At 42.9% G+C, this 27,618-nt stretch overlaps 1 protein-coding gene across 2 annotated transcripts in view; it reads left to right on the top strand.

Annotated features, from left to right (window-relative positions):
* Positions 1 to 27,618, top strand: part of ANXA7 (annexin A7) — a 173,003-nt gene that overhangs the window by 22,092 nt on the left and 123,293 nt on the right. For both annotated transcript variants that reach the window (XR_013623204.1, XM_068113594.2), the window contains exons 2-4: positions 18,189 to 18,240; positions 19,234 to 19,606; positions 19,878 to 20,009. Coding sequence is in view for 1 of the 2 variants with exons in the window: in XM_068113594.2 (XP_067969695.1) it covers positions 18,190 to 18,240; positions 19,234 to 19,606; positions 19,878 to 20,009 (556 nt within the window). In the remaining variant the exon portion in view is untranslated. The remainder of the gene's footprint in view (positions 1 to 18,188; positions 18,241 to 19,233; positions 19,607 to 19,877; positions 20,010 to 27,618) is intronic.

Raw genomic sequence — 27,618 nt, 5'->3', positions numbered from 1 at the left:
ACATGAGTTTGTGAATTTTGTTGGAGCCTACACCTTCTCTCCATAAAAGGTTGATGACACCTTGCTGGTTAATTTTAGTAAGACACACAATTGTATGACGTGTTAAACGTTCTGGATGAAACTCTGAAATAACAACCAATGTCAGATTTATTGAACGTAATAATCACCATAATAATCACCACGCTGTTGAATCCAAAGCTTTCAGAATCATTGGAATCTCCCACGATGAATCTGATTCTGAGGGCCTTTCACTCACTCACCACAGGCAGGTTGGTGGTCTTTCTCTCTTCTACCGACTTCTCGCTGGCCTTGCTCCGCCTGCTGTGTCTGTGCTCTGTCCCCCAAATATTCCTGCAGGATGCACAAGATCTGCAAGAAACCCTCTTCTGGTGAAGCTGCCAAAATCAAGACTCTTCGCTCACATTCACACTTTCATTCCTCTTTTTTCCCACCTCTGGAACAAACTCCCTCACTCTCTTCAATCCCTCTTCTCCCTCCAGGTCTTCAAAACAGCTGTTCACCACCATCTCTTATCTTTCCCCATCCAAAACATTGATCTTTTCTACCCCCGTTAAAACACCCCAAATCCACCTCGTTCAATCTCTAACTTCTTTCCTGAAATTTCTAGTAGTGTTCATTTGCTTTATACCATGTACTGTACTCCCCCACCCCCTTACCCAGCCGTCTCCCTTCCACAGATCTACCGACGTCCCTGTTCTCTACTGTTGTTGTGCTTGTATGCTTTCCTCTCTCTCCTTCTCTTGTCTCCCGCTCCCTTTATTGTATGCTTTATGTGTCTGTGCATGTTTTCATGTTTAATGTGTTAGCTCTTACACGAGCCTCGACTCTATATCCCAAAAAACCCATAAATGGCATGAAACAAGCATCAAAAAGTTAACATAATGACAAAAAAAGCATTAATGTCTTTTAGAACTCCCCTTGTAACATGTAAATTCCCCCTTTACATGTTCAGTGCTCACGAACTCGTACGACAATGCTTGGATGGAAACCACTACAGCAATCTGTATGCCATTTGCGGTTACCCAATGTAGTTTATTTTCAACTATAAAACCATAAAGGAGTAAACCATAAAGTCAGTTTGGGTGCTGCTCACACATTTTGATCATGTGAGATTATTTGAGGATTTATATTCTTGGTTTATACAGGGTGTCTCAAAATAGATGGAACCCATTAACATGATAATAATTTATTACTCAGACAAGAAACTCCAAAAAAGATTACATTTCCTGGAAGCTGATATGATAACAATAAAAAAACTGAAGATTTGAGGTCTCTAGCTCAAAGGATACATTTATTAGAGCACATGTTCCAAATGACCGCCTTTGCACCTTAGACACACTTGAAGCCGACGAGCGAAGTTGTCAATCACCCTGACACACTCTTCCTTCCTGATGGCACGAATCTTCTGGGTAATGGCCACTTTCAGTTCAGAAATGGATTGAGGATGATTCTCATACACGTGGTCCTTCAAGAACCCCCAGAGATAAAAATCTGGGGGGTTCAGATCGGGTGAATGCGGAGACCACTCGGGTTCGCGGCGCCTGCTGATGATCAGCCGATCAGGGAATCGGTGGTCCAGCCACTCCATCGTGATGTTGGCTGTATGTGGAGTTGCCCCATCTTGTTGGAACCATTGCACATCTCTGCCATGTCAGCTGGTGTGAGTTTATGCTTGATCTGGATCTTGTATGGGTACAGCTGAAGATCCTTGATCAAGATTCTTTGCACTGACGCACGCACATGAAAGACCCAGCTCTTGGCTACATCTTCGGATGGACATTGTCAGGAGATCTTGCAGTCAGCTTCCTGCCAGAAATGGGTGTTTCTGCCTTCTTGTTGAGGTTGTTTACTGATCCAGTGGCTTGAAATTTGTGTGCCCAACGATAAATTTGGTGTTTCTGGGGATAGTTGTTGAAGTTGAACTTCCTGCGAAATTTTGCTTGCCGGTTTTTGCCGGCAATTTTGCCGGTTTTGAATGATTTCGTCTCCAAATAAGTAGTGACGCAAAATATTTTTTCCTCCTTTGTCCAAGGCATTTTGATTGATAATTATTAGTTGTTATGGTCTCCTCTCTTCAAATCTGGAAAAAAAAGAACAAGAACATTAATATTGGCAGAATTATTAGCAGTGACATGGGTTCCATGTATTTGGAGACACCCTGTAGTTCACACCACGGGTGTAAAATTGATGGTGATATTGATTAAGGTTTTTGGGCAGTGGGGGATAATACCATATTCTTTTGATGAGAAAATAAACAGAATTTATAAGAATTGTAGTGAAAAAATCGTTGATGTTTGTCGACTCTCACTTTGATAGGTTTCCACAGGGCAGGCAGTTTGATGCACCACCAGTCCACCATCCTAAAGGGGGTTATGTACAATGATCAATGAATTGAGATGTGGAGGAGAAGAAAGTATAGAATTGAGATGGGACAGATAATTTAGTTTGCAATCGGTGTCTTTTGCGAATAGTAGGCGAGTTATCACCGGCACCCTATGGAGAAATGGATGGGAGACCAGGATTTAATGAATTGCATGAAGTGTGGACATCAATTATTTGAATCGTGGGTGTTATCTTTGTTAATCCATCGATCACCTAACTGCTCTATCCCCACCCCTTCCCCAAAACACAAAATTTGCAAATGTTGTGTTTGTCCTGCTTGTGATGTGCTGTATACAGTCACGTGAAAAAGTAAGTACACCCCATGTAAAGTTTTGACTTTTTCAACATATTTCAACATACAGCTATTTGATCTTCATTTCAACAATATTGATAGATAAAGGTGATACAATATAACAAATATCATGAAACATTTACATTTTGTAGTCTATTGTATAATTTAAATAAACATAAATGCAAATTTCGCATGTGGAAAAAGTAAGTACACCCCGACATTTATCACTACTTCAAATACATAAATTAGAATCAGGTGCACCAGCTCAGGTGCAAATGATTATAACATCGTTAGAGAGGATCTTGGAGGAACCTGTCTTATTTAAACCTCAGACATTTAGTTTGGTTTGCTCTTTGTTGTTGAAGTGTGCAGCGTCACCATGCCAAGATAAAAAGAGCTCTCTGGGGCCTTCAGAAAGAAGGTTATAGATGCCTACGAGTCTGGGAAGGGATTTAAAAAGATCTCCAAACAATTTGAAATCAATCATTCGACTGTCCGGAAGATCATCTACAAGTGGAGAAGATTCCAAACAACTGCCAACTTGTTCAGGCCAGGCCGCCCCAGCAAGTTCAGCCCGAGAGCAGACCGCAATATGCCGAAAGAAGTCTCTAAGAACCCTAGAATGTCATCACGGGACCTACAGGTAGCTCTTGCCACTGTTGATGTCAAAGTGCACGAGTCTACCATTAGAAAGAGGCTGCACAAATTTGATCTACATGGGAGGTGTGCCAGGAGGAAACCTTTGTTGTCCAGAAAGAACATCAGGGCAAGACTAAAGTTTGCCAATGAACACCAAGGCAAAGACCAGCACTTCTGGAACAATGTGCTCTGGACAGATGAGTCAAAGGTAGAGCTATTTGGCCACAGTACTAGAAGACATGTTTGGCGAAAACCAAAGACAGCATTTGACCACAAGAACCTGATACCAACTGTAAAGCATGGTGGTGAAAATATTATGGTTTGGGGCAGCTTTGCTGCATCAGGGCCTGGGCAGCTCACCATCATATAATCCACTATTAATTCTTCATTGTACCTGAGGGTGCTTGAGGATAATGTGAGGCCATCTGTCGGAAAGTTGAAGCTCAACCGAAGGTGGACCTTGCAACATGACAATGACCCTAAACATACCAGTAAATCCACCAAGGAATGGCTGAAAAGAAAGTAATGGAGGGTTTTGGAATGACCAAGTCAAAGCCTGGATCTAAATCCCATCGAGATGTTGTGGGGGGATTTGAAACGAGCTGTGCATGCAATTGTGCATGCTGTGGTACAATTTTTTGTTGAATAAATTATTGCAAAGTCAATTTTTCATTGTTTTTTTGTTCAATTAGATCACCTTTATCTATACAACACACAACACGACATGCATTTTAAGGCCATTTTCCCTGCTAGAGCGGGGGTTAGCCTTGCGGGTCCGCATGACAATCTTCTCCATTTTGCCCTATTTTCTGCATCTCTCCTTGTTAACCCCCTTGCCCGCATTTCTTCTTCCACCATATTTAGCCAAGTCTTTCTCGGTCTTCCCCGTCCTCTACTTCCTTCTACATTCATTTCCATCACTCTTCTCAACCAGCGGTTAAGGTGCCGGCTTGGGATCCTAGGATCCTGGGTTCGAATCCCGGTCGATCGCTGAATTAACGCCAGGGGGGTTGACTCAGCCTGTCATCCTCCCGAGGTCGGCAAATTGAGTACCAGCTTGCTGGGATGAATGATCACGGTGTGTACCCCGGTTTAGAATAGGTACACCGTATCCCTGCGCTTCGTAAGAGGCGACCAAGGGTTGGCGTCAGGAAGGGCATCCGGCCATAAAACCATTGCCTCAAACAGGGAACCATGATTGTCATGGGGCCCGCAAGGCTAACCCCCGCTTTAGCGGGGAAAATGGCCTTAAAAACGATCATTCATTCATTCACTCTTCTCAACCAGTCACTTTCATCCTTCCTCAACACATGACCAAACCATCTCAAGCTGTTCCTACTTCACAGCATCAATGAAAGGCTCTATTCTCATCATCTTTCGCAATTCATCATTTGCCTTCCTCTCTCTCAACGATACTCCGCACATCCACCGAACCATTCGCATTTCCACCCTTTCCAGCCTTCGTTGCTGCTCTACGTTCATTACCCATGTCTCGCTCCCATAAATCATAACACTTCTCACACATGCAGCATACACCTTTCCCTTCAGCTTCAACGACACTCCCCTCATCAGCATGCCACACATCAGCACCACCTTTATCTATAGATACTGTTTCAATGAAGATCAAATATTGATATGTCCACATATGTTAAAAAGATTAAAAAAACATTTCATGGGGTGTACTTACTTTTTCCACATGCGAAATTTGCATCTATGTTTATTTAAATTATACAATGGTCTACAAAATGTAAATGTTTCATGATATTTGTTATATTATATCACCTTTATCTATCAATATTGTTGAAATGAAGATCAAATAGCTGTATGTTGAAATATGTTGAAAAAGTCAAAACTTTACATGGGGTGTACTTACTTGTTCACGTGACTGTACGTATTCCCCTACCCTCCACCCTCCGTTGTCTTTTGTCCCTCCCATTGAGCTGTCCATGTCAGGTTGGATTGGGGTTGTGCCGTGTGCTCATGGATTGGATGATTAGTTTGAGGTTGTGGGTGCGTGGAGGGGTGGCTATGCCACAGACAGGATGGGCCTATCTGCCTCTTCCTGTATTGAGATTTCCTTGTATTGTGAGTGATTCCAGCAGTTGTTGTATTGTTGATTTTTTTTTCCATCTCTTCATCAAGCGGTGTTACTGCAGAACATGTGCTCAAAGTAATGTGATCTTTTCTCCCCCTATTAATTTTCTTGTCATTTGCCTCTCTTACATTCAGGTTACTATCTTTCTTTCTCTCCCTTCTTCCTTTTCTCGTTCGTTTCTCCACTTGCTTGTTTGTGTGTGGTGGTTTCCCAACCACCCCACTGCCAGCCTGTCTCCCTCATAGCCCCTCACCTTGCACTTCCATAACCCTGTATTTTGTATTTAAAAAAGGTCATTGCAAGTGTTCTCCACTCATAAATTCCCATTACGTTACACTTCATAGGGAAATTTCACTTTGTAAGTTACTTTCACTCTTCTTGCAATCATAAGGTATTTGGGTTATATTCAAATTGCTGTTTATGTAACTTCACACAAGTATAATGAGGAACAAGACTTAATTTAAAAGTAATCGGACGTGTTTTCATTGTTTTATTGTGGAAACTGTCCACGGTGATTGTTGTGCAGGATCTTTGCCCCATGGTGTGAGACAAAAAGCAGGGTTAAACAATTGATTCACTTTGTCTGTCTGTCTGTCCGTGCATTTCCAAATGTCTATTTATGATCGAGGAACAATGAAATTTCAATTGAATGTTATATTTTGAACATGAATCGTAAAACCAACCTGTAGTTTAGCAGTACTTTGGCTCTGAATTCATCCCGATCCTGCATGCGCAGAGGTTAGCATGCGCAGAGTTAACCCGAACCCTAACCAACTCGGTTGGGTATGTGCCGAGGACGAAATTATTAGATTTTGGTGAAGATCTGGATCCGGAGATCTGGAGAGTTTTTAGTTGTTCTTTGCCATTGAGAGATAGTGCAAAAACCGATATATAGCATGATATTTCAAAAAGTTGTGGACGACTTATGACAAAACTTGGTGGATGAGTTGGGTAAGTGACAACAACAAGCCGATTAGATTTTGGTTCCAGTCCGGATAGGCGGGGTGCAAGAGATGTCTAGTTTCTTCCGAATGTAGAATCGTCTAGCAAATATGAGCAGTTTGCAGGAGTGACCTTCATGAATGGTCCTTCCAACGATATCTGAAAATGGGAAGGAGGGTAGAAGAGTGGAGAGGAAGAGTGGAGAGGAGCAACAGTAAAATCCATGGATGCTTTGTTGCCTTCCATGCCATGTTGACGTTTTCAGTTACTGACACTTTTTTGCTTTGTTTTTGGATTAAATTCAAGTTTTTGAGTTCACCAGTCTGCCGGTGCAGATAGATTGAGACCATGCAGTCTTGCGACACCTATGAATGTAACCCTTTATTTCACGTGGTGCAAAATAAAAGCAATAACATGAGAATATTGATATTTTTTGTGTAAACCTTTATACAATTATGTTTTTAAGAAAAGTATTCACTACGCTTATAAATTATGTCACTGGCCTTAAACAAACACGGCTGGCTCAGACTTCTCTTCCTGCGGTTCTCCTGCTTTTGCATGGGTGCGGTTATTTACATTTTGGGTTTTGGTGCTTTGTTCAAGACTATTTCTGTGCTGTGTGTAGATATCCGGTTAAACTGTGATGATACGTTAGTGTGCGCACCTTAGCGTCCCTCTGATGGACGTTAAACTGGGTGTCTCGTATTCTAGCAGTAGTTTGTGGACGTTTAATGGTCTCAAGATGTCCTTCACTAAGAGTAAGCGAGTTCTCATCGGCATCATGAACAAACTGCAGATTCCTGCCTGGATTGTGAGTAGCAAACAGTCTGGTCTTTTCTGAGATTCCTTAAGACCAGGTTGCGCTGCTTGTTATATCAGTGTGTGCTTACTGTCTTGGCAACAACTATTCCACTATAAACAGATTGATCGGGTGGTTTGCATGTCTCATGTGAATGGCCTTACGAAACGAGGGTCAACTACCAATTCGGTGAAACTGGAATCCCTTTGGTTTGCTGCTGGCCTTCCAATGTTTTCCACACATTGCACGTTTTTCCGGCGTTTTGTTGTTTTATCTCATTCGATTTCCTGTTGTGTTATGCTCAAGTCATCCAAGACTGAAAATCATCACAATCGTATGGCTTCTCCAATGCCCATTGATAACCATGCTTCCGCCATCTTCCTTTTACTATACATGCTGTTTTATATGCATGTCCCTTGTCCCGTTGTTTTTTGTCATTGCTGACGAGTCTCAGTCTTTGTAAAAAAAAAAAAAAAGACCAAACAAGAAGACGTCATGCACAGCACGGTACTTGCAAAATCCACCTCTCCCCCCAAAAAAGTTGCCATGGATACATCAAATTGTCCATTTCATTAAAAATAAATTTGACGATCTCAATCAAAGCTCTGGTCAATCGGATTAAAATTGATGATTTTTCAGATGAAAATTGATATTAGAAGTTTGACCTTGAGTTGACCTTTGACCTTTTGACATCAAAAATATTGGTTTCCCAATTCAGTGAGGCGATATGCAATTGCTCTTTAATTGCCAAGTCAATCGGATGAAAATTGATGATTTTTCAGATCAAAATTGATGATTTTAGAAGTTTGACCTTGGGTTGACCTTTTGACCATAAAAATAGTTGGTTTCCCAATTCAGTGACTCAATATGCAAATGCTGTTCAATTTTCAAGTCAATCGGATGAAAAATGACACTTTTAGAAATTTGACCTGAAGATGATCTTCGGCCTCAAAAATCAATAGGCTTCTTCCTTATGACCGACTCGACAATCTGGTAAGGTTTCGTGAAGATTGGTTTAAAATCGTGACCTGTATGCGATGGACAGCCAAACAAACAGAAAATAACGCACAAGACCAACCAATATACTTGAAAAATCTTCGATTTTGCAAGTAAGAAAGAGCAACTTGGTAATTACTGTTGACAGATTATGGATGCTTTTTAACATGTTTGTGAATGCCAACATTTAAATCTACGTTTTTGTTTTTTACCACTATTGAAATAAACTGGATTCCTATGAGACTGAGTGTTAAGAATTAGAAAACCGGTTGTTTAGAATGAATTTGGTATTGCTCATAATTTGTTTTTGGTTTTTTTGCACTTTGTTATTTTATCTGGGATATATCTGGGATTTGAAACATGACCCCTCAGATGGGGCTATGTTTCATGGAACGTCTTAGTAGACATGCTTGCCGCTGTTGTTGACTCCTGCTGCATTGAGAAATTTGGCACGTGTACCCAAACCGTAGGCTGCGGTTTCGGTACACGGCCAATTCTGAGCTGTAATGCACAGCAGATTGGAACTGTTATGTAGGCCGTGGTTCATTGAATATGACTTACAAAGCGATTGGCAAGACGCCTACATGTATGCAATACAACAACAACACCAACATGCATTTTAAGGTCATTTTCCCTGCTAGAGCAGGGGTTAGCCTTGCGGTCCCCATGACAATCTTCTCCATTTTGCCCTATTTTCTGCATCTCTCCTTATTAACCCCCTTGCCCGCATTATTTCTTCCACCATCTTTAGCCAAGTCTTTCTCGGTCTTCCCCGTCCTCTACTTCCTTCTACATTCATTTCCATCACTCTTCTCAACCAGTCACTTTCATCCTTCCTCAACACATGACCAAACCATCTCATTCCCACGCCTCCTGCCCCCAAGCCCTCTCCCTCCCACACTTCTCCCTGCTCTCAAATGTTGTGGTTGTGTGCTTCCCCTTCTCTCCCCATCTTGTCTTCTGCTCCCTCTTTTTGTATATTTTGTTTGTCTGGTTGATTTGTTTGTGAAATAAATGTTATCTCTTTCACGAGCCTCGATTCAGTATACAAAAAAAAACAAAAAAATCCTGTTCCTCTTCACAGCATCAATCACAGGCTCTATTCCCATCATCTTTCGCAATTCATCATTTGTCTTCCTCTCTCTCAACGACACTCCGCACATCCACCGAACCATTCGCATTTCCACCCTTTCCAGCCTTCGTTGCTGCTCTACATTCATGACCCACGCCTACATGTATGCAATACACTGCCTGATTCCCAACCCCTCTCCCCCTATGTTGATTAATATGAATAATATGAAACTTCAACACATTTATATGCATGGATTAACAACTAAAATATAACTTACGGGGTTAATGTGTTGAGTAAAAATCTCCATTTCGAGTATAATTCCTTGAAAACTTCTGACCTGTTAGACTTCCACCAATTGACAAATAGCTACTTGACATTAAAATTTGTTCTTCACAAAACGAATTCAAATTCAAAATTCCAGGCCGATTGCAGATTTCAACTCTTTTGGTCCTCACTTCCAAGCAAGTCCTCACTTCCTCACTTCCAATCTTGTCGGTCTTCTTCTTCGGAGGCTTTTCAGAGGCTGTTCCATCCAACTCTTCACTCGACGGCATCAAGCAGGCATTTGCACCACCAAATTGTCACCTCTCACGCCTTTCCCCCTCCCCCACATTCTTATTGATAATATTTATTATCCATTCCTACCCAACCCTCTTATTACCCTCGCCAGAGGAGAGGGTATTGCATTTGAGTCCGTTTGTCTGTCTGTCTGACTTTGTTTGTTTGTCCGCACAATAAATATGATCTTCTCTGCAACCGTTGGTCCGATTGACATCAAATTTTCACCATGGGTGCAACTCCACCTGTGGAATGTTTTTATTGACAATTATGACGTCATAGGTCACGTGGTACGGGTGCTATCTTGGAAAACCGAAAAACTTTGCACCTCTACATCTCCGAAAGCGCTGCATAGAAAAAATTGAGACATGGCTCGTTGTAAAGAACTCTCCATGGGGAATAAAATATGTTAATGATGATGTCATAGGTGCCTCCATTATGACGTCATAATTCGACAAGTACAAAACTTCATCCGATCAAGATGAAATTTCTTGAGCTTTTGAAATAAGGGATAAATTGGTGGAGGAAAAAAATAATGATGTCATCGGTCACGTGGTTCAGCCGCCATATTTGTTTTAACACAAAAGCTTTAAAAAACACTGAAAACACGTCCTGGCGAGGGTTTGCAATCTCGGATTGCTCTTTCTCGTTTGCGGGTTGCAGTGTTTCCTTCCTTCCTTCGTCTTTCGCATCTGTTCCTGGTCGTTCGTTCCCTTCCTTAAGTCGATCTATTTCCCCACCACTGCTCCACTGTCAGTTAATACCTTATGCCATCTCTCTTTTCCACAAGCCTCAATCTTGTGAATACCGCTCCCTCCAAAAACAAACAAACAAACAAGGGATGATCGACCAAGGCACCTACCTATAAACAGATAAGGTTAGTGAGGATTGGAATTGCATGTTTACTGGCCATTAAGCAGTCACCAAACTTCATTTATGTCATTGCAGTCACCAAACTTTCATTAAGCCTTATCTAAATCATGTTTTGACTACTGTATTGGTATGTTATTTACTGAACTACTCACTCAAACTTTTGTGAAATCATACTAAACGTCCAGTCCGCACCTACCCCAACTGTTTGTATGGGGTTTGCTTTGAATTTTTTTTGAATAAAAGCAATATTTGAATTTTTTTTGAAAAAAAACAAACACTTTTTTTAAAACTGAAATCTTCACCTTAATCTATATATATAAAACACAGTTTGTGTGTGTGTGTGTGTGTGTGTAATGTTACCGATAGACTCCTAAACGGAGAGGCTCACGTACTTGATATTTGGCACAAACATGGCCATTGAGCCTGGGAAGAACATGGCCGACCTAAAAATTTATTTCATAATATTTTTTTACCATATTTTTACCTCAGCGCATTTCAGCGAGGAATATTATGACCGGAATGGCAGAGCAGCGCGCTGATTCGCTCAGAGCGATCACGTGATGTTCCTTGCCGCCATTAACTCAGTTACGCGTTCGCACGTATTTCAGAGCGAAAAACGATTGCGTTTTTTCACATTTCAGCGAGGAACATTTCCATTCACACCACATAGGTTTTTTTTTCTTTCATCTTTAGATCCATATTTTTTGCCATAACGTAGTGCATTATGGCTCTCTCGAGCTCGAGTTAGCCAATCACCTGGGAGCATGAGGCCACGTTGGCCACGCCCACGACACGACGCAGAGTTGCAATCGATCGCTCAGAGCGATCACGTGATGTTCCTTGCTGCGCGATTGCGTTTTTTCACATTTCAGTGAGGAACATTGCCATTTACACCACATAGGTTTTTTTTTCTTTCATCTTTAGATCCATATTTTTTTTCAGCGAGGAATATTATGCACGGAATCTGAATCGGTGGCAGAGCAGCGTGGTGATTCGACGATTCGCGCGCCCTCCCCCCTCCCCATCCCCCCTCCCACCCCCACCCCCTCCCATCCCTCCCCCCTCCCCCTCCCCCCTCCCACCCCCCCTCCCCCCTCCCCTCTCCCCCTCCCCCTTCCCCTCCCCCTCCCACCCCCCTCCCCCTCCCCCTCTCCCCCTCCCCCTTCCCCTCCCCCTTCCCCCCCCTCCCCCCTCTTCTCCCTCACGTTTATACACGGAATCCCGGGTACTTCCCCCCCCCTCTTCTCCCCTCCCCCCCTCTCCTCCCCTCCCCCCCCTCTCCTCCCCTCCCCCCCCATTCCCCTCCCCTCCTCTTCCCCCTCCCCTCCCCTCCCCCGCCCGGCAATGCCGGGTACTTCTGCTAGTTACCTATAAAATAATAACCTATAAAATACAAAATCTCTCTCTGTTTGTATGTGATCTACGCACAGCCACATCTTTTAAGTTACAAACTCCAAACTCGGGGCACAAAGACAACTCTGTGTGGGGCGTAACATCGGCTAGGTGGTCGCGGCCTCACACAAGGGTGTGTGGGGGTCGGAGGGGGTTTGGTCACCAAGCCTTCTATGTCCTGTACCAATTCGTCCCTCCTTGTTTCTGTGTACATGACACGCAGGTGACCTTCCAACTCTTCCTTCGGTACCTTCAGTGCACCAGATTGAGACTGCTCCAACAGATCCTTCATAAATTGAAAGGGATTCTCAAAGAACCTCATTCCCTTCCTCTGCCTCTCCTTCCTTCGTCTCTTCATCCTTTCCACCCTCTTCAACTTCACCAACCTTACTCTTTCCTGCATCATCGACACCAAGTCCATTCCTCTGCCATCTTCCGTTCAAGCTCCTGGATTTCCCTCTGCCTCCTGCTCAACCGTGCCTCCTCCTCACCTCTCTCGACACACTCCTTCACTCCAAACGTGACAGCGCATACTCAAACATGATCTCATTCATATTTCTCAATCTATCCTCCACCCTTCCTTTCAAACTCTGAAGTGCCCCAGACACCACTACATACATTCTCTCCCATACCTGGCCATTTCACTCTCCTCCTCACATTCTTTCCCTGCTGAAGTCCAACCCCACAGGACATACAACACTGTGGTTTGCTCTCTGGCTGTTTCTCCCAATCGTCTTTACATGCCCCCTTTTTGAAGTCGGTGTGTTGTTGTGCCACCTTCTCACCCACCTTACGCATACAGCCCATCTGGCTCTGATGAATTCTTTACCCTGTAGTTGACCGAACTCTCGTACACACACACACACTCACTCACTCACTCACTCACTTACTCTTTAACCATTTGAATTTTTATGCCATTTAAACTCCAACTATGGATTCTTATAAGTTGGAGGTATTCTTGGATTGCAAGAAGACACCCATTTATTTTAAACTGCAGATAAATACACAAGCATTCACGGCATGATTTATTATCTGTTCACATAAATACATCTACACATTCTGATATTTACATATTAGGTATGCACATTCATTATAACACTTTAGTTATTCGTAACACATTCTGGTATTTACACATCATAACATGGGCTTAAGATCTTCGGGTCTTGAGTTTGAGCCCCTGTTCGGCCGTTAAATAACATCAGGTGGGTTGACTTAGCCTGTCATCCTTCTGAGGTTGGTAAAAATGAGTACCAGCTTACTGGGAACGGGGGGCACCGTATCAGCGGTACAGCCGTGCTCCCAGCAATGATGCAACGAGCAGTCACAGACTGCATACGAAATAATAATAGTAATCATAACACGTTCTGGTAGTTATATATTAGATACGCACAGTCATCATAACATTTTAGTTCTGGTTGGTCATTAGTTACCAAAGTACCCACTTATAAACTTTATCCCATTACAGCCATTGATTCCATTGAAACAAGGCCATTGAATTCATTCTCTGCACAGAGTGAAATGTTCAAATATTGAATACAAGAAAAAAACGAAACGGAAGACGTACACAAGGCGAACCTTCTCCTCGGCCGTTCCTTTGCTTGTGGGCTTTGAAGAAGTTTCTTTTCCATTATCTTTGAGGTTCAAGGGAGGAACTCAAGCTGGTCCAGGGTGATACATTTCAGGAGCATGTCAAAGAGAATACCTTACTGCGGTGACTTGTGACGGTACACTTGGGCTCTTCGGGGCCAAGTTGGCCTAAGCCAGTCCTTGGCCCGATCAGCTTTCAGCATGGCCTGAGCAGAATCGTCATGGCTAAAAAGATGCACATGTAATGCGTCCTGCTTCCGCTATGCACACTATCACCAGGCACATTGGCCTCGAGTAGATTCCCGTTCAGTTGCGGCGCCCACATGAACCAAAGCCTCAGTGTCCGATAGACCACTCCCGCACCATAGAAGATTGCTAAGACCGCAGTGTAACGAAAGTTCTTCTTTCCATTGTTACGTGTTCCTCCCCGACCTCCTGGTCTCGATATACCTCCGAACCCCGAGAGGAGCCACGGCAGAAAAATACGTTACTCTGAGTTAGAAATCAATAGTGAAACCACACCCATGATTATAAACAAACAAATATTGTATTGAAAATCACACCAGAATAACGGTACAACCAATGCAATAGCAATCAAAAGTACACTTCATACATCTTAAGATGGTACCATCAGCTAAAGTCAGATAACTCACTGTGTTCCCAGTGAGTGAAAAAGAACCCTCCTCAATGTCTCTATAACTCCAAGGTGATCCCCTCCTGTGAGCAGTGATGAGACGATGAGGCGAGTAATGAAGCGTAGGCAAAGCGTAGACAGTCACGTGGTCCAAACCAAAGATAAACTGGCAGCGGGATGGGAAGTCCCAAAGGCCCCCTCCAGACGTGCACGTTCACAGTTCAATCGGCGAACCGCAACGTAATTGGAGACGAAGCGGTCGCGCCCACACATCCCCGACAGACAATAGGATGTTGAGAAGAGCTGACGCGTAGCAAAACCTTGGTCGGGGAACGAAGCACGAGGTTCAAAATGGCCGACGGCTCTTGCTTGAGTCGATGCGGCCAGGCAAGGATTCGTCGGAATCTCAGCCTAAACCTGACTACGCAGGTTTCTCAATCCCAGCGATAATACCTCTCGCAGGATGTCCTTTCAAGGAACTCAAAATTCCCTCGCGACCTTCGATAGACAACGCTCGCTACGGAGCTCGACGTCACGTGTCTTTTCCGACTTTGCTCGTCACGCCTCTCCCTCTTCACCACCCTGTCGTCTTCCCGTTCGGTTTCCTGTATCATTTAAAGTTAACCTTTGTAACTTTTGATAACTGTTCATGAACAATAAACCTTTTGAAGACAATAATAGTACATAATATCAGAAATATGTCAAGTGGATGAAAACCACAACAACGGAAGTGACGAATCCGTAACACCATACTCTTCCATCCATAAAAATGCATCTTTACTCCATCTATAATACACTCTTTCTTCCCTGGCGTTTTTCTCCCTGTATAATTTCCTTAAATGCCTTTTGGGATCTATAATGCCATAATGCTATGTGCCAACAAGTTACAAGCTTATGGTGTTTGGTATTGATGCTTTAGTCTTACTCATTTAATGTTAATAAATAGACCAAACTGGCTGTTTGCTTCGTGCTTAAACCTTGCTTAAAAATGTCCAATCGGGTCTTTGACGTCTACAAAGTTACTGACTTATCCTATCCCTCCCAATGGGACTTAAGGCAATGGTACCTCCCAATGTTACAAACGTTCACCATTTGAGGAAATGTGGTAAATGGGTGAGTAAATGTTTGGGTAAATGATTTTTTTTTTTTGTTTGGGATTGTCAGTGCATATGAAACTTTACGGGGCGAGGCATTGCAATTCCATGAGAAAGGAATTCGTAATCGGTGCCAGGAACCGCATAAATTATTCAAGTCAGCACATGGATAATCATCAAGTTTATGTCCTGTGCCTTTGTCTTTTATGTTTATGTCTTGTGCCATTGTCTTTTATGTTTATAGCCTCTGCCATTGTCTTTTATGTTTTTGTCCTGTGCCTTTGTCTTTCACTTAAACAACCAACCATGTTCATTCAGGAACTGGACTTTGGGCTGGCCATCCCAATTGTTCAGGTACAGCTGCCGATGTTCAGGCCCTTTCTGCAAGCAAGACTCCACGGGCTCGATTGTAACTGTTCAAAATACGATGCAAGTGCAACATAGTGGATGCAGATGGTGCTGCTAGATCTTGCGGCATTCCCGAGTGGGGAGAAAAATAACAACATGTCCAGGCTACAACGTTTGAAAATGGGGCGTTGAAGCAGATCTTGAGCTCATAGAGTTGGTTTTGCATCGGAGTCTATTGTTAAGAAACCAGTGGAAACTGGTTAGAGATGGGAGAAGAGGCAGGAAGACATTAACTTTGATCAGAATACGTAAAAGCTGTTATAATCTAGCCTTGGTGCACCTTCACTCTCGTAGTAAATTGGATTTTGGAGACTGTGACACACCCCGGACTTGTGAATATATTCAGTAAAATGTTAGAACTGTGCCTGTGTCGTTGTTCTTCCAATGACTTTTATGAAGCTTTTGCAACAAATAAGATTGTTTGGAGATTTCCATTGCGACTTTCCAAATACCAAAGATTCTTCTCTCGTTTTAAATTAAAAAAATTAAGAAAGCAAGTACAGATGCATTCAAAGTACACTGCCCCCATGGCAAATAAATAAATAAATATCCTCCAGCGCGGTATTGCCGGGACGCCTTCTGCAGCACATAGAGACTGTATTGGGAGGGAGAGGTGCACAATAATTGATTGATTAATTGCACAATTAAAATCGATAAATAACTATAAGGGCACTCGGTAGAGAGCAGACCACCGCCAGGATGAACAGTTTACTTTTTGTATGCCACTGATAGGCTGGATCTGGATTCGGACCTGAACCAAAATCGAATCGGCTTGTTCTTGTCACCTAATCAACTCGTTCACCGAGTTTATTCATAACTTGTCCGTAACTTTTTAAAAGATCGTGTTATATATCGCTTTTCACCCGATCTCTCAATGGTGAAGAATCACTTTTTTTTTTCTTTTTTTTGTATACTGAATCGAGATCGATTGGGAGATTTTTTTTTTTTTTTCTTTTTTTTGTATACTGAATCGAGATCGATTGGGAATTTTTTTTTTTTTTTTTTTTTTTTTTTTTTTTGTATGCTGAATCGAGCTCGTGCTCGTGCTCGTGAAATATGCTCGTGAAAGAGCTAACATTTATTTCACAAACAACATTTATTTCACACTTAAAAATTAAATAATTATTGTATCCGAATCCATATTCAGATCTTCACCAAAATCGAAACGATTAGTCCTTATCACACACCCAACCTCTCCACCAAGTTTCGTCCAAATCCGTCCATAACTTTTTGAGATATCCTGCTTTATATCGGTTTTTGCCCTACCACCCAATGATGAAGAATCACTCAACATTCTTGTAGCCGGATCCGAATTCGGATCTTCACCAAAATCTAGTCATTTCGTCCTTGTAACATACACAACCTCTCTGCCAAATTTCGTCCAAACCCATCCATACCTTTTCGAGATATCCTGCTATGTATCGATTTTGGCCCTATCTCCCAATGGTGAAGAATCATTTAAAAAATTAAGTAATTCTCACTATCCGAATCCATAATTAGATCTTCACCAAAATCGAATTGAATCGTCCTTGTCACACACCCAACCTGTCCACCAAGTTTCGTCCAAACCCATCCATAACTTTTTGAGATGTCCCGCAATGTATAGTTTTTGGCCCTATCTCCCAATGGTGAAGAATCCCTTAAAAATTAAATAATTCTCATATCCGAATCCATAATCAGATCTTCACCAAAATCGAATTGAATCGTCCTTGTCACACACACACAACCTGTCCACCAAGTTTCGTCCAAATATGTCCACGACTATTTGAGATATCCTGCTTTGTTGTTTATGTAACTTTGTTGATTTGTTGATAAAGGGTTAAAAATAATGGGGCGCCCTACATCTGGCAAATAAAATACATTTACTTATTCATGCAGCTGTATGAATCAAATTGGCACCCCTTTATATGAACTTTTCCAGAGCATTACTTGGTTCCTCCTCAGAACACAAGGGTAGTCAGTCCAGCATGCACATGAGATTTGTTGAATGCCCCTTATTTTGTATTGTTTGGCATTTTACCCAAGAATGATTCTCCATGCTACCCTGTCTTCTCGCAACCATTGAAATTGGTTTAAATACCGTGATACTGTTTAAAATACCTTTAGTCGGTGTAGTATACTGCTTTATCCTACCAGGTGAGTGCCCAGGGGTATTGCCCCTATTTCTGGGGGGAAATTAGATTGTAGGCAATTTTCTGTTTCAGAAATTTGACTTCTGTTTCACTTGTGAACTGCTTACTCAAACATTTGGCATAATCACGTTGCTTAAACTTAAACATAATCACTTTTTCTTCAACGTGACTTGGGTTCGTTTTGCATTCACCATTGTACTATTGTGTTTGTACACGTGACTATTGTGTTTGTTTTTCATTGAGTGCATCACTTGTTTCCTCTTTACTTGCAGCATGGCTTATCCTGGGATGCCACCCTACCCACCTGCTGATGGGGCATATCCGGTAAGGATGACATTAATAGTTTGCTGCTAACAAGCATGATATTTTTGATCATTTTTACCTCCGCCACTGAAGGTGGATGGAGGTTATGTTTTCACCCCTGTCTGTCTGTTTGTTTGTGAACAAAATATCTCAAAAAATTGTGGACAGATTCGAACGCAATTTGGCAGAGATGTAGCGTATGTGACAATGACGAAATGATTAGAATTTGGTGAAGATCCGGATTCGGATCCGGCTGGTGTAATTTTTAAAGTGATTCTTCACCATTGGGAGAGAGGGCTAAATCCGGCATATAGCACGATATCTCAAAAAGTTATGGATGGATTTGGATGCAACTTGGTGGAGAGGTTGTGTGTGTGACAAGGACGAATCTATTCGATTCTGATGAAGATCTGAATATGGATTCGGATATGAGAATTATTAAATTTTTAAGTGATTCTTCACCATTGAGTGATGGGGCTAAAACCGATACTTTGCACGATATTTCAAAAAGTTATGGAAGAATTATGATTAGACGAGGTGGACGAGTTGGTTAGGTGACAAGAACAAGCCGATTACATTTTAGTTCAGGTCCGAATCCAGATCCGGTCTATCAGTGGGATACAAAACATAAAATGTTCAGCCTGGCGGAGGTATGCTCTCTACTGAGTGCCATTCTAGTTTTTCTTTCAAGAAGCGTGGCTCATGGATGAGCAAGGTAGAATTAATTTTGATCAGTTGTTTTTGATTGGCATTAATTGGCAAAATATGATCATTTCAGTTTGATTCAATAAAATAGAACATTCAAAATATTTGCCAGTATGCAAACCTTGCACAAAAGACTAAAAGAGGACAAACTTGATTCCCCAAAACATCAAATGTTGTCCTTTGTTCTGCAATTAGTTGTCATATTTACACTCTAAGGGAAACCCAAGAAAGTTAACATATCCTCTAAGCTCTATTTATATCATGACTTAATGCAATATATTTATTTTTTCTCTTGACCATGTTTTTCAGCCTACTACAGTACAGTCTTGGGGCTACCCGAATGGAGCAGGGCAAGACCCTTATGCACAGGGTTCCTACCCTCCACCATCCGGTGGAGGGTATCCACCGTCCGGTGGAGGGTATCCACCGTCCGGTGGAGGGTATCCACCGTCCGGTGGAGGGTATCCACCGTCCGGTGGAGGGTATCCACCGTCTGGTGGAGGATATCCTCCTATGCAGCCACCTTATGGAGGGGGGGCCTACCCACCTGGTCCTGCTGGAGGCATGCCACCCATGGGTGCTCCTGGAATGCCACCCATGGGTGCTCCTGGAATGAACCAACTTTGGGGTGGTCCTCCAAGCTCTGGCGCACCTAGTGGTTTTCCCAGTTTCCCTCCAGCAGGTATTACTTGTGGGTGAAGGGAACTTTAATCTTTCGTAATAGTGCTCTTATATCTTTATTTTTGTGTCGACATCCTTTTTGACTTTGATCACACTCTATTTTTCCTTCCCTCTCCAAGATTTGGCACATTGCCCATCGAACAATCAATTCCTTTTGTTCCTCATCCTCACAACTATCTGACCCTACAGATGAACCCAATTATGTTGTGCTATTTACTTCTTATCCATTCCATGTTTTTATTCTTTAATATTAATCTTTCTCATACAACCAGGACCTGGAGGTATTCCCGGTTATGGAGCACCTCCTGGTGGTGCCCCTGGCTTTGGTGGTTCTGGTCATGCTGCTCCGGGGTTCCCTGGTTACCCTGCACCACCTCAGCCAATGGGCCAGAACTACCAAACAGGTTCGTGTGTTTTTTTGTCTTGTGTTTTTTTTTTTTGCTTGTTTACATCTCATTGTGTTTGCTTGCATACATAGTGAGTATGCATGCATATACTCAAAGGACTAACGCTTTTACCCTGCGCTCGCGAAGTGAAAAGCGGGGATAAGCGATTGTTTATCGTACGTACGTACCTTCGTATGTCGTACGTACGTATGTGTCTGCATTATTAAAATACATTTTCTGGGCAACTGTTTGACACAAAAAGTTTCTGGGCAACTGTGTTGGTCCTATTGACACAAAATTTTCACCATCGTATACCATAGTCTATTCATGTAGAATTTTTTTTTAGTGACAATTATGATGTCATAGGTCATTTGGTACTGGCACCATCTTGAACTGGCAGGGGTGAAAGTGCCACAATCTAACTTTCGCAGAAGACTGACAGCAGAATTACAAAAGCTACACCACAAGATGCAAACCTCTCGTCAGCACCAAAATAGAAAGGCCAGATTAGAATTTGCCAATAAGTACAGATGTGCGCTAGTGGAGTTCTGGAACAAAGTTTTATGGACAGATGAGACCAAGATAAACCTTTACCAAAGTAATGGAAATGGGAAAGTGTGGAGAAAGGAAGGAAGTGCATATGATCTAAAACATACTACTTCATCTGTGAAGCATGGTGGACTGGTGGAGGCAGGTAGTGTCATGCTTTGGGCTTGCATGGCTGCCTCTGGAACTGTCTCACTCATCTTTATTGATGATGTAACTAATGAGGGCAGCAGCAGAATGAATTCGGAAGTGTACAGAAACATTTTGTCTGCCTATGTACAAGAAAATACCTCTAAACTCATTGGGTGGTGCTTCACCATGCAGCAAGAAAACGACCCAAAACACTGCCAATGCAACCAAGAAGTTCATCAGGGGGAGAAAGTGGAAGGTTTTATACTGGTCAAGTCAACCTTCTGGTTTCAATCCAAATGAAGCATGCATTTCACTTGCTGAAGAGGAGACTACAGTGAGAAACTCCCCAAAACAAACAACAACTGAAAAATTCTGCAGTAAAGGTTTGGTAAAGCATCTCAAAGGAAGATACCAAGACTTTGTTGACGTCATTGGGTCACAGACTCGATGCAGTTATTGCATGCAAAGGCAACTAAATACTAACTATTATACTACTTTAATTTACTTTCAGTTAGTTTAAGTTAATCTGTTCTAATACTTATGCTTTCCTAAAATGGGGGGACTGAACATAAAAAGTGCTATTTATTGTTCTACAATGGTAAAACATATGTGTATAGAAATACCAAGAGATAAAAGCTGACTTTCTGTACTCTTGTGTCATATTCATCTTTTGATCTCAAATTCATATTTATTGAGTACTGTATGTTGCAATAATAACAAATTTGACTTCACCGCACCAATACTTATTGAGGGTACTGTATGTGCCTGACCGCATTCCTCAGTGGGTGTTGGGAAGTGTTTTAGATCCCCAGAAAAATAGATTGGGCAACACTGGGCAATGCTGGGTACCCCTGCTCGAGTTTGATATATCGAAAAGAGGAGAGGGAAGGAACAGATGAACCTGTATGAGAAAGAGAGCTTATAGATAAAGGGTTATTGGTGTTGGGTAAGATCATGGGTGGAGATAGCAAATGACTTGCTGTGATAGGAGTGCCCAGAAGAACTCTTTGCCTTTTGTGTGGTTCCGCTATGCATGATCTGTCTGATCTGTTTCTTGTTTCTTCCTTTGGGCTCATCATTCAACCTACTGTAGTTTCATGGTACAAAATACCAGCCACCTTAAGATCCAAATTTCTGTTTTGATCAGTTGCGTTGCGTGATCGCCAGCACCCTTGCCAAATTCCTGCCCGAACCAGCAGAGGGCATTGCATCATACAGAATGAAATGCTTACACACATTCATTTAATTGATCTGAGCTGCCCTTGGAGGGAAGAATGGGATTTCACTGTCTCAGTAATGCATTTTTTTTTCTTTTTTTGAGCAAGGCTCATGGAAGAGCAAGGTAGATCTGACTGTGGGACAAACATCAAGGGAATTAACAAACAGGATAAGAGGAAAGGGAGGAGGGGAAGGAACATTGAAACTAGCAAGTAAGATGCTTGGGTTAGGAAAGGTTAATGTGGGTAATAAATATCATGGGACACAATTATTGATGACAATATATGGTGGTTCGCTGCCTGCTTGAAGCCCTGTGGCATAGCTGTTAAAAGCCACCTATTTATACGAGTTGTGCATAATTTGACAAAAGCATGGAAATTTGTATCCATGATCATTAAGCTATGGGGATTCATATAGGACTCGGTATCCATTGCCATCGACGTGGATCTGGCCACCATCCTGAATTTCAAAATGCCCACCATGTAAACCTGTTATCCGTCATATTTCAGCTTGTAGTCAACGTCGAAACATGATCTTAGTATCTAATTTAACATTTTAAGGGTCAATGAATCCATTTCTGCCATATTAAATATCCTCAGATGACAGCCATATTGGAATCTAAGGTGGGCGATATGCAAAAAATCTATATTTTTGATAACTTTGCTTCTATGCTGCATGGGAACATATTTGTGCTTAAACCCATATTTTTGGGGTCAATGAATCTACATATGTTATAACCTTCATTCTTGGGGGAAATGCCACGGGCATAGAAAAGGCCCCTTTATATGGTCCGTGCCATGTGGCAAAGTATAGAAAAGAAAGGACATTCCATAGCTTTTAGAAAATGCCAAACAATACAAAATAAGGGGCATTCAAAAAATATTGTGTGCATGCTGGACTACCCTTGTGTTCTGAGGAGGAACCAAGTAATGCTTTAGAAAAGTTCATATAAAGGGGCGCCCTACATCTGGCAAATAAAATACATTTACTTCTTCATGCAGCTGTATGAATCAAATTGGCACCCCTTTATTTGATTGGCGTGCTCTCAGCCATTGATACTAACCTTGTGCTGCATACGAACGAAGAATAACCATCATAAACAAATGATAGCTATGCAGAATTTCAAGATGGCTGCCATATAAACATGTTTCAGGAATGTGATTTCAGTGTCTCTTGTGGCCGAGGAATCTCTCTTTGTCATGTATGAATACATATATATTAACGTGTACATATGGTTTTACTTTTGTCACTTACACAGTTGTTTTCTCGACCATAAAGGTAGTGCCAATACATGTATATTTATGAAAAGCAATCTCCATTTGAGATGACAGAGCGGAAGATTTTTCAGACCACCACCGACACATTTTGAATAGGGTTTAAGAGGAACTTACCATTATATGTAGTATCATTTTTAACCTCCACATTTGTAATGATCTTTCTGCCCCCCTCACACTTCCCCCCCCCCCATTTTAAAATGGAAAAGCCCATACTTGTATGCATTATAAAGTTTAGTGACTTACGTTATACAACATGCATAGTACCACTTCAATATTCCATGGAAAACCATATATTCAAATACAAGTCATTGTAACGCACATCATACGGTAAAAACGACCATACTGCCGACCAAATTCACGTGTCGCCACATGCACCCATGCAGCTACATAGCGCAGTGCATTGTGGACTTGATGACGAACATTTACACTGACGTTTACACTCCGTATTGCATCCGCAGTGCACCAGCTCGCAGCATGACTTTGATGCCGCTGATAGTTCAGTTCAGAATGATTTCCATCCTAAATCAGTTGCACTCCAACCTCAGAGTCCAGGTCTAGGCAGATGGAGAGCTGCCACAAGAGCTTGTGACCACACATAACCTGCTTGGTATACAGCCCTTTTTATATGTTGGAGAAAAGTAGCTCTTGTTGTTGGGATATTCCCAGTGGTCCAAGAACCCTGAGCAAACAGCTGCTCCCTTGCCTCATCCACCCTGCTGGGTGCACAAGTCCTACTGTACATGACTACGATGAACCTTTCTATCTCGTGTAGAGTCTGTGAGTCGAATTATTCTGGTCGTGTTGATAGGGCGAGGAAGGCTTCTGTTACTGCTGGGAATGCTAACCACGTTGACTTATTCCCACGGCCAAGGAAGCACTGGACACGGTGTCACATCCACTTGGGGTATGAAATAGCGTTAATGCTTTTGCTTTCACACCTAGCTCGTTGGCAAGGGCATGAACTGAAATATCGTGGGAGTGAGTACCAACACTAAAGCTGACCCACAGGCCACAGCTCATCAATTTCAAGAGCTTGGAAATTCCCTACAGCTCAAGACAACCATACATGTATCCACTGTTCCATTTGCACAATGTGCTGCATGACGTAATATCATTCTGGCCTGTGGTCACCACAATCTTGTTTTGTGTGCTAAGTACCTTTCCAACAGCATCGTATGACGTTACACAGTCTGACAAATAATGAAACAGCTCATTCTTGTTCTGTTCAATCCTCAGGAAAGTCTCCCAGTTTGCTGTGATAGGAGTGCCCGGAAGAACTCTTTGCCTTTTGTGTGGTTCCGCTATGCATGATCTGTCTGATCTGTTTCTTGTTTCTTCCTTTGGGCTCATCGTTCAACCTACTGTAGTTTCATGGTACAAAATACCAGCCAGTCAAGATTTGTGCCAACCTGCATGGTTAGATTGTTATGTTTTGCTGATGCGCGAGCCATCATCTTGCTTTGTTACGTCAATGTTTAACGGTATGATGCCTAAACTGTAGAAATGTTGTATATTATGGGCGAGAGTTTCATATACCAACAGCGTATTATTTCTCTCATCAGGAAAGATGAGTCTCTCTTCCTTGCCTTCTTGGCAAACTGCACACTTTCCAGTCTGTTTGGACTGCATCATTTGATGGCTATGTTTGATTTGAATCCGATAAGTCATGAACTGTTGATTTTTAGCCTTGCTGATCAAGCTCGATCACTATTTACAATCATGCCACCACCACCTCGTTTCCCACCAAACAATTGGAGAACTTTTTTTCTTCTTTTTTTTTTGGTATACAGAATTGAGGCTTGTGTCAGAGCTAACACATTACACATGAAAACATGCCCAGACACATAAAACATACAATGAAGGGAGTGGAAGACAAGAGAGGGAGAGAGAGGGAAGCACACAAGCACAACAACAGTAGAGAACAGGGACGTCGGTAGATCTGTGGAAGGAGGAGGGCTGGGGGAGGGGGGGGGAGAAGGGAGGGGATGTACATGGTCTAAAGCAAATGAACACGACTGGGAATTACAGGAAATAAGTTAGGGATTGAACGAGGTGGATTTGGGGTGTTTTAACGGGGGTAGAAAAGATCAATGTTTTGGATTGGGGAAGATAAGAGATGGTGGTGAACAGCTGTTTTGAAGACCTGGAGGGAGGAGAGGGATTGAAGATGGTGTGGGAGATTGTTACAGAGGTGGGAGAAAAGAGGAATGAAAGAGTGAAGGTGAGCAGAGAGTCTTGATTTTGGCAGTTTCACTAGAACAGGGTTGCTGGCAGATCTTGTGCGACCTGCAGGAATATTAGGGGGGCAGAGCACAGACAGAGCAGGGGGAGCAAAGACGGAGAGGAGTCGATAGAAGACAGAAAGACCACAAACTTGCCTGCGGCGAGCAAGTGAGAGGCCCGCAGAATCAGCTTCATCGCGGGAGATACCAATGATTCTGAATGCTTTGGTTTCAACCGCGTGAAGCCGAGCTAGGTGTGAGGTAGGAGCACCAGCCCAGAGGGGAGAGCAGCATTACATTGAGCTGCGGATGAAAGCTTTGTTTGCGGTGAGGAGCTTACAAGTGCCCAGAAGGGACTTTGCACGACGGCGGACGCCCAGTCGGCGACTGTCTTTGGAGGACAGCTTGGAAGTGTGGTTTTCCCAGGAAAGATCATGGCAGATCGTGAGACCCAAAATCTTGAGTGACAGAACTTCATTGAGAGGATTGTTGGGAAAGTAGATTGGAGGGTTGTCCAGACGATCTTTTCGGAGAGACATAGTGAGAGTGTGAGATTTGTCAGGAATGAAAGATATGTCCCACTTTTTTATTTCTTTCTTTTTTGGATGCAGAGTCGAGGCTCGTAAAAGAGCTAACATTTTTCAAACAAACAAATCAAACAAACAAGCAAACAAAGTATATAAAAAGGGGAGCGGTCGACAAGATGGGGAGAGAAGGGGAGGAAGCACACAAACACAACATTTGAGAGGAGGGACATCGGGAGATGTTTTTGGAGGGAGAGGGCCTGGGGGGGAGGCAGGAAAGGTAAAAACGCAAGGACACCAAGGACTTCCAGGAAAGAAGTCAAAAGTCACCTCAAAAAAGTGGATTTGGGGTGAAATTAGCGGGGGTAGAAAAGATCAAGGTTTTGGATTGGGGAAGATAAGAGATGGTGGTGAACAGCCGTTTTAAAGACCTGGGGGGAGGAGTGGGATTGAAGAGAGTGAGAGAGTTTGTTCCAGAGGCGGGAGAAAAGAGGAATGAAGGAGTGAAGGTGAGCAGAGAGTCTTGATTTTGGCAGTTTAACCATAAGAGGGTTGCAGGCAGATCTTGTGCGACCTGCAGGAATATTTGGGGGACAGAGCCCAGAGAGAGCTGGGGGAGCAAGACCGGAGAGGAGTCGGTAGAAGACGGAAAGACCACCAACCTGCCTGCGGTGATTAAGTGAAAGGCCCTCGGAGATAGCGTCATCCCGGGAGATTCCAATGATTCTGAACGCTTTGGTTTCAACAGCGTGAAGACGAGCTAGGTGTGAGGCAGGAGCACCAGCCCAGAGGGGAGAGCAGTACTCCATTGAGCTGCGGATGAATGCCTTGTATGTGGTGAGGAGCTCAGGTGTGCCAAGGAAGGACTTCGCACGACGGAGGATGCCCAGTCGGCGACTGGCTTTGGAGGCCAGCTTGGAAATGTGGTTTTCCCAGGAAAGATCATGGCAGATAATGAGACCCAAAAGCTTGAGTGACAGAACTTCTTGGAGAGGATTATTCAGAAAGTAGATGGGAGGGTTGTCCAGTCGGTCTTTTCGGAGAGTCATCGTAAGAGTGTGAGATTTGTCAGGATTGAAAGACATGTTCCACCTGTTTGCCCAGTCTGTGATTTTGTCCAAGTCTGCAGAGAATGAGGAGGCTGCAGACTGCCGATCTGAGGGATGAGGAATGGAGCGGCAGAGAGTGGAGTCATCAGCAAAGAGATAGAGAGGATTTTCAAGGGAGTCAGAGAGATCATTGATGAAGACCAGAAAAAGCACAGGGCCCAGAACACTGACTTGGGGAACTCCAGCTTGAACAGGAAGAGGAGATGAGAGAAACCCATTCAGGGCCACACGTTGACGACGACTAGAGAGGAAGTCCGCCAGCCATGCGTGGAGATTTCCATGGATACCAAAGGAGGAGAGTTTGGTGAGCAGAGCGGGGTGCCAGACCGTATCGAAGGCACGTGATATGTCGAGGGAGACAGCTCTAATTTCCTGTTTGGCATTGAGGACCTCCATCCATTGTTGAGACAGCAGAAGCAGCATGTCCAGAGTAGAGTGACTTGGTCTGAAACCAAATTGATGATCAGAGATCAAGCCATTGGAGAAGAGGAAAGATTTCATGTCCGAGCAATGACGGATTCCATGACTTTGCTGATAATTGGGAGAAGGCTGATTGGTCTGTAGTTGCTATGATCTGTTTTTGCACATTTTTTGTGCAA

This window comes from Myxine glutinosa, chromosome 4 (assembly GCF_964187855.1).
Source record: "Myxine glutinosa chromosome 4, kmMyxGlut1.1, whole genome shotgun sequence".
Taxonomy (NCBI): domain Eukaryota; kingdom Metazoa; phylum Chordata; class Myxini; order Myxiniformes; family Myxinidae; genus Myxine; species Myxine glutinosa.
This window is presented reverse-complemented; position numbering and strand designations above follow the sequence as displayed.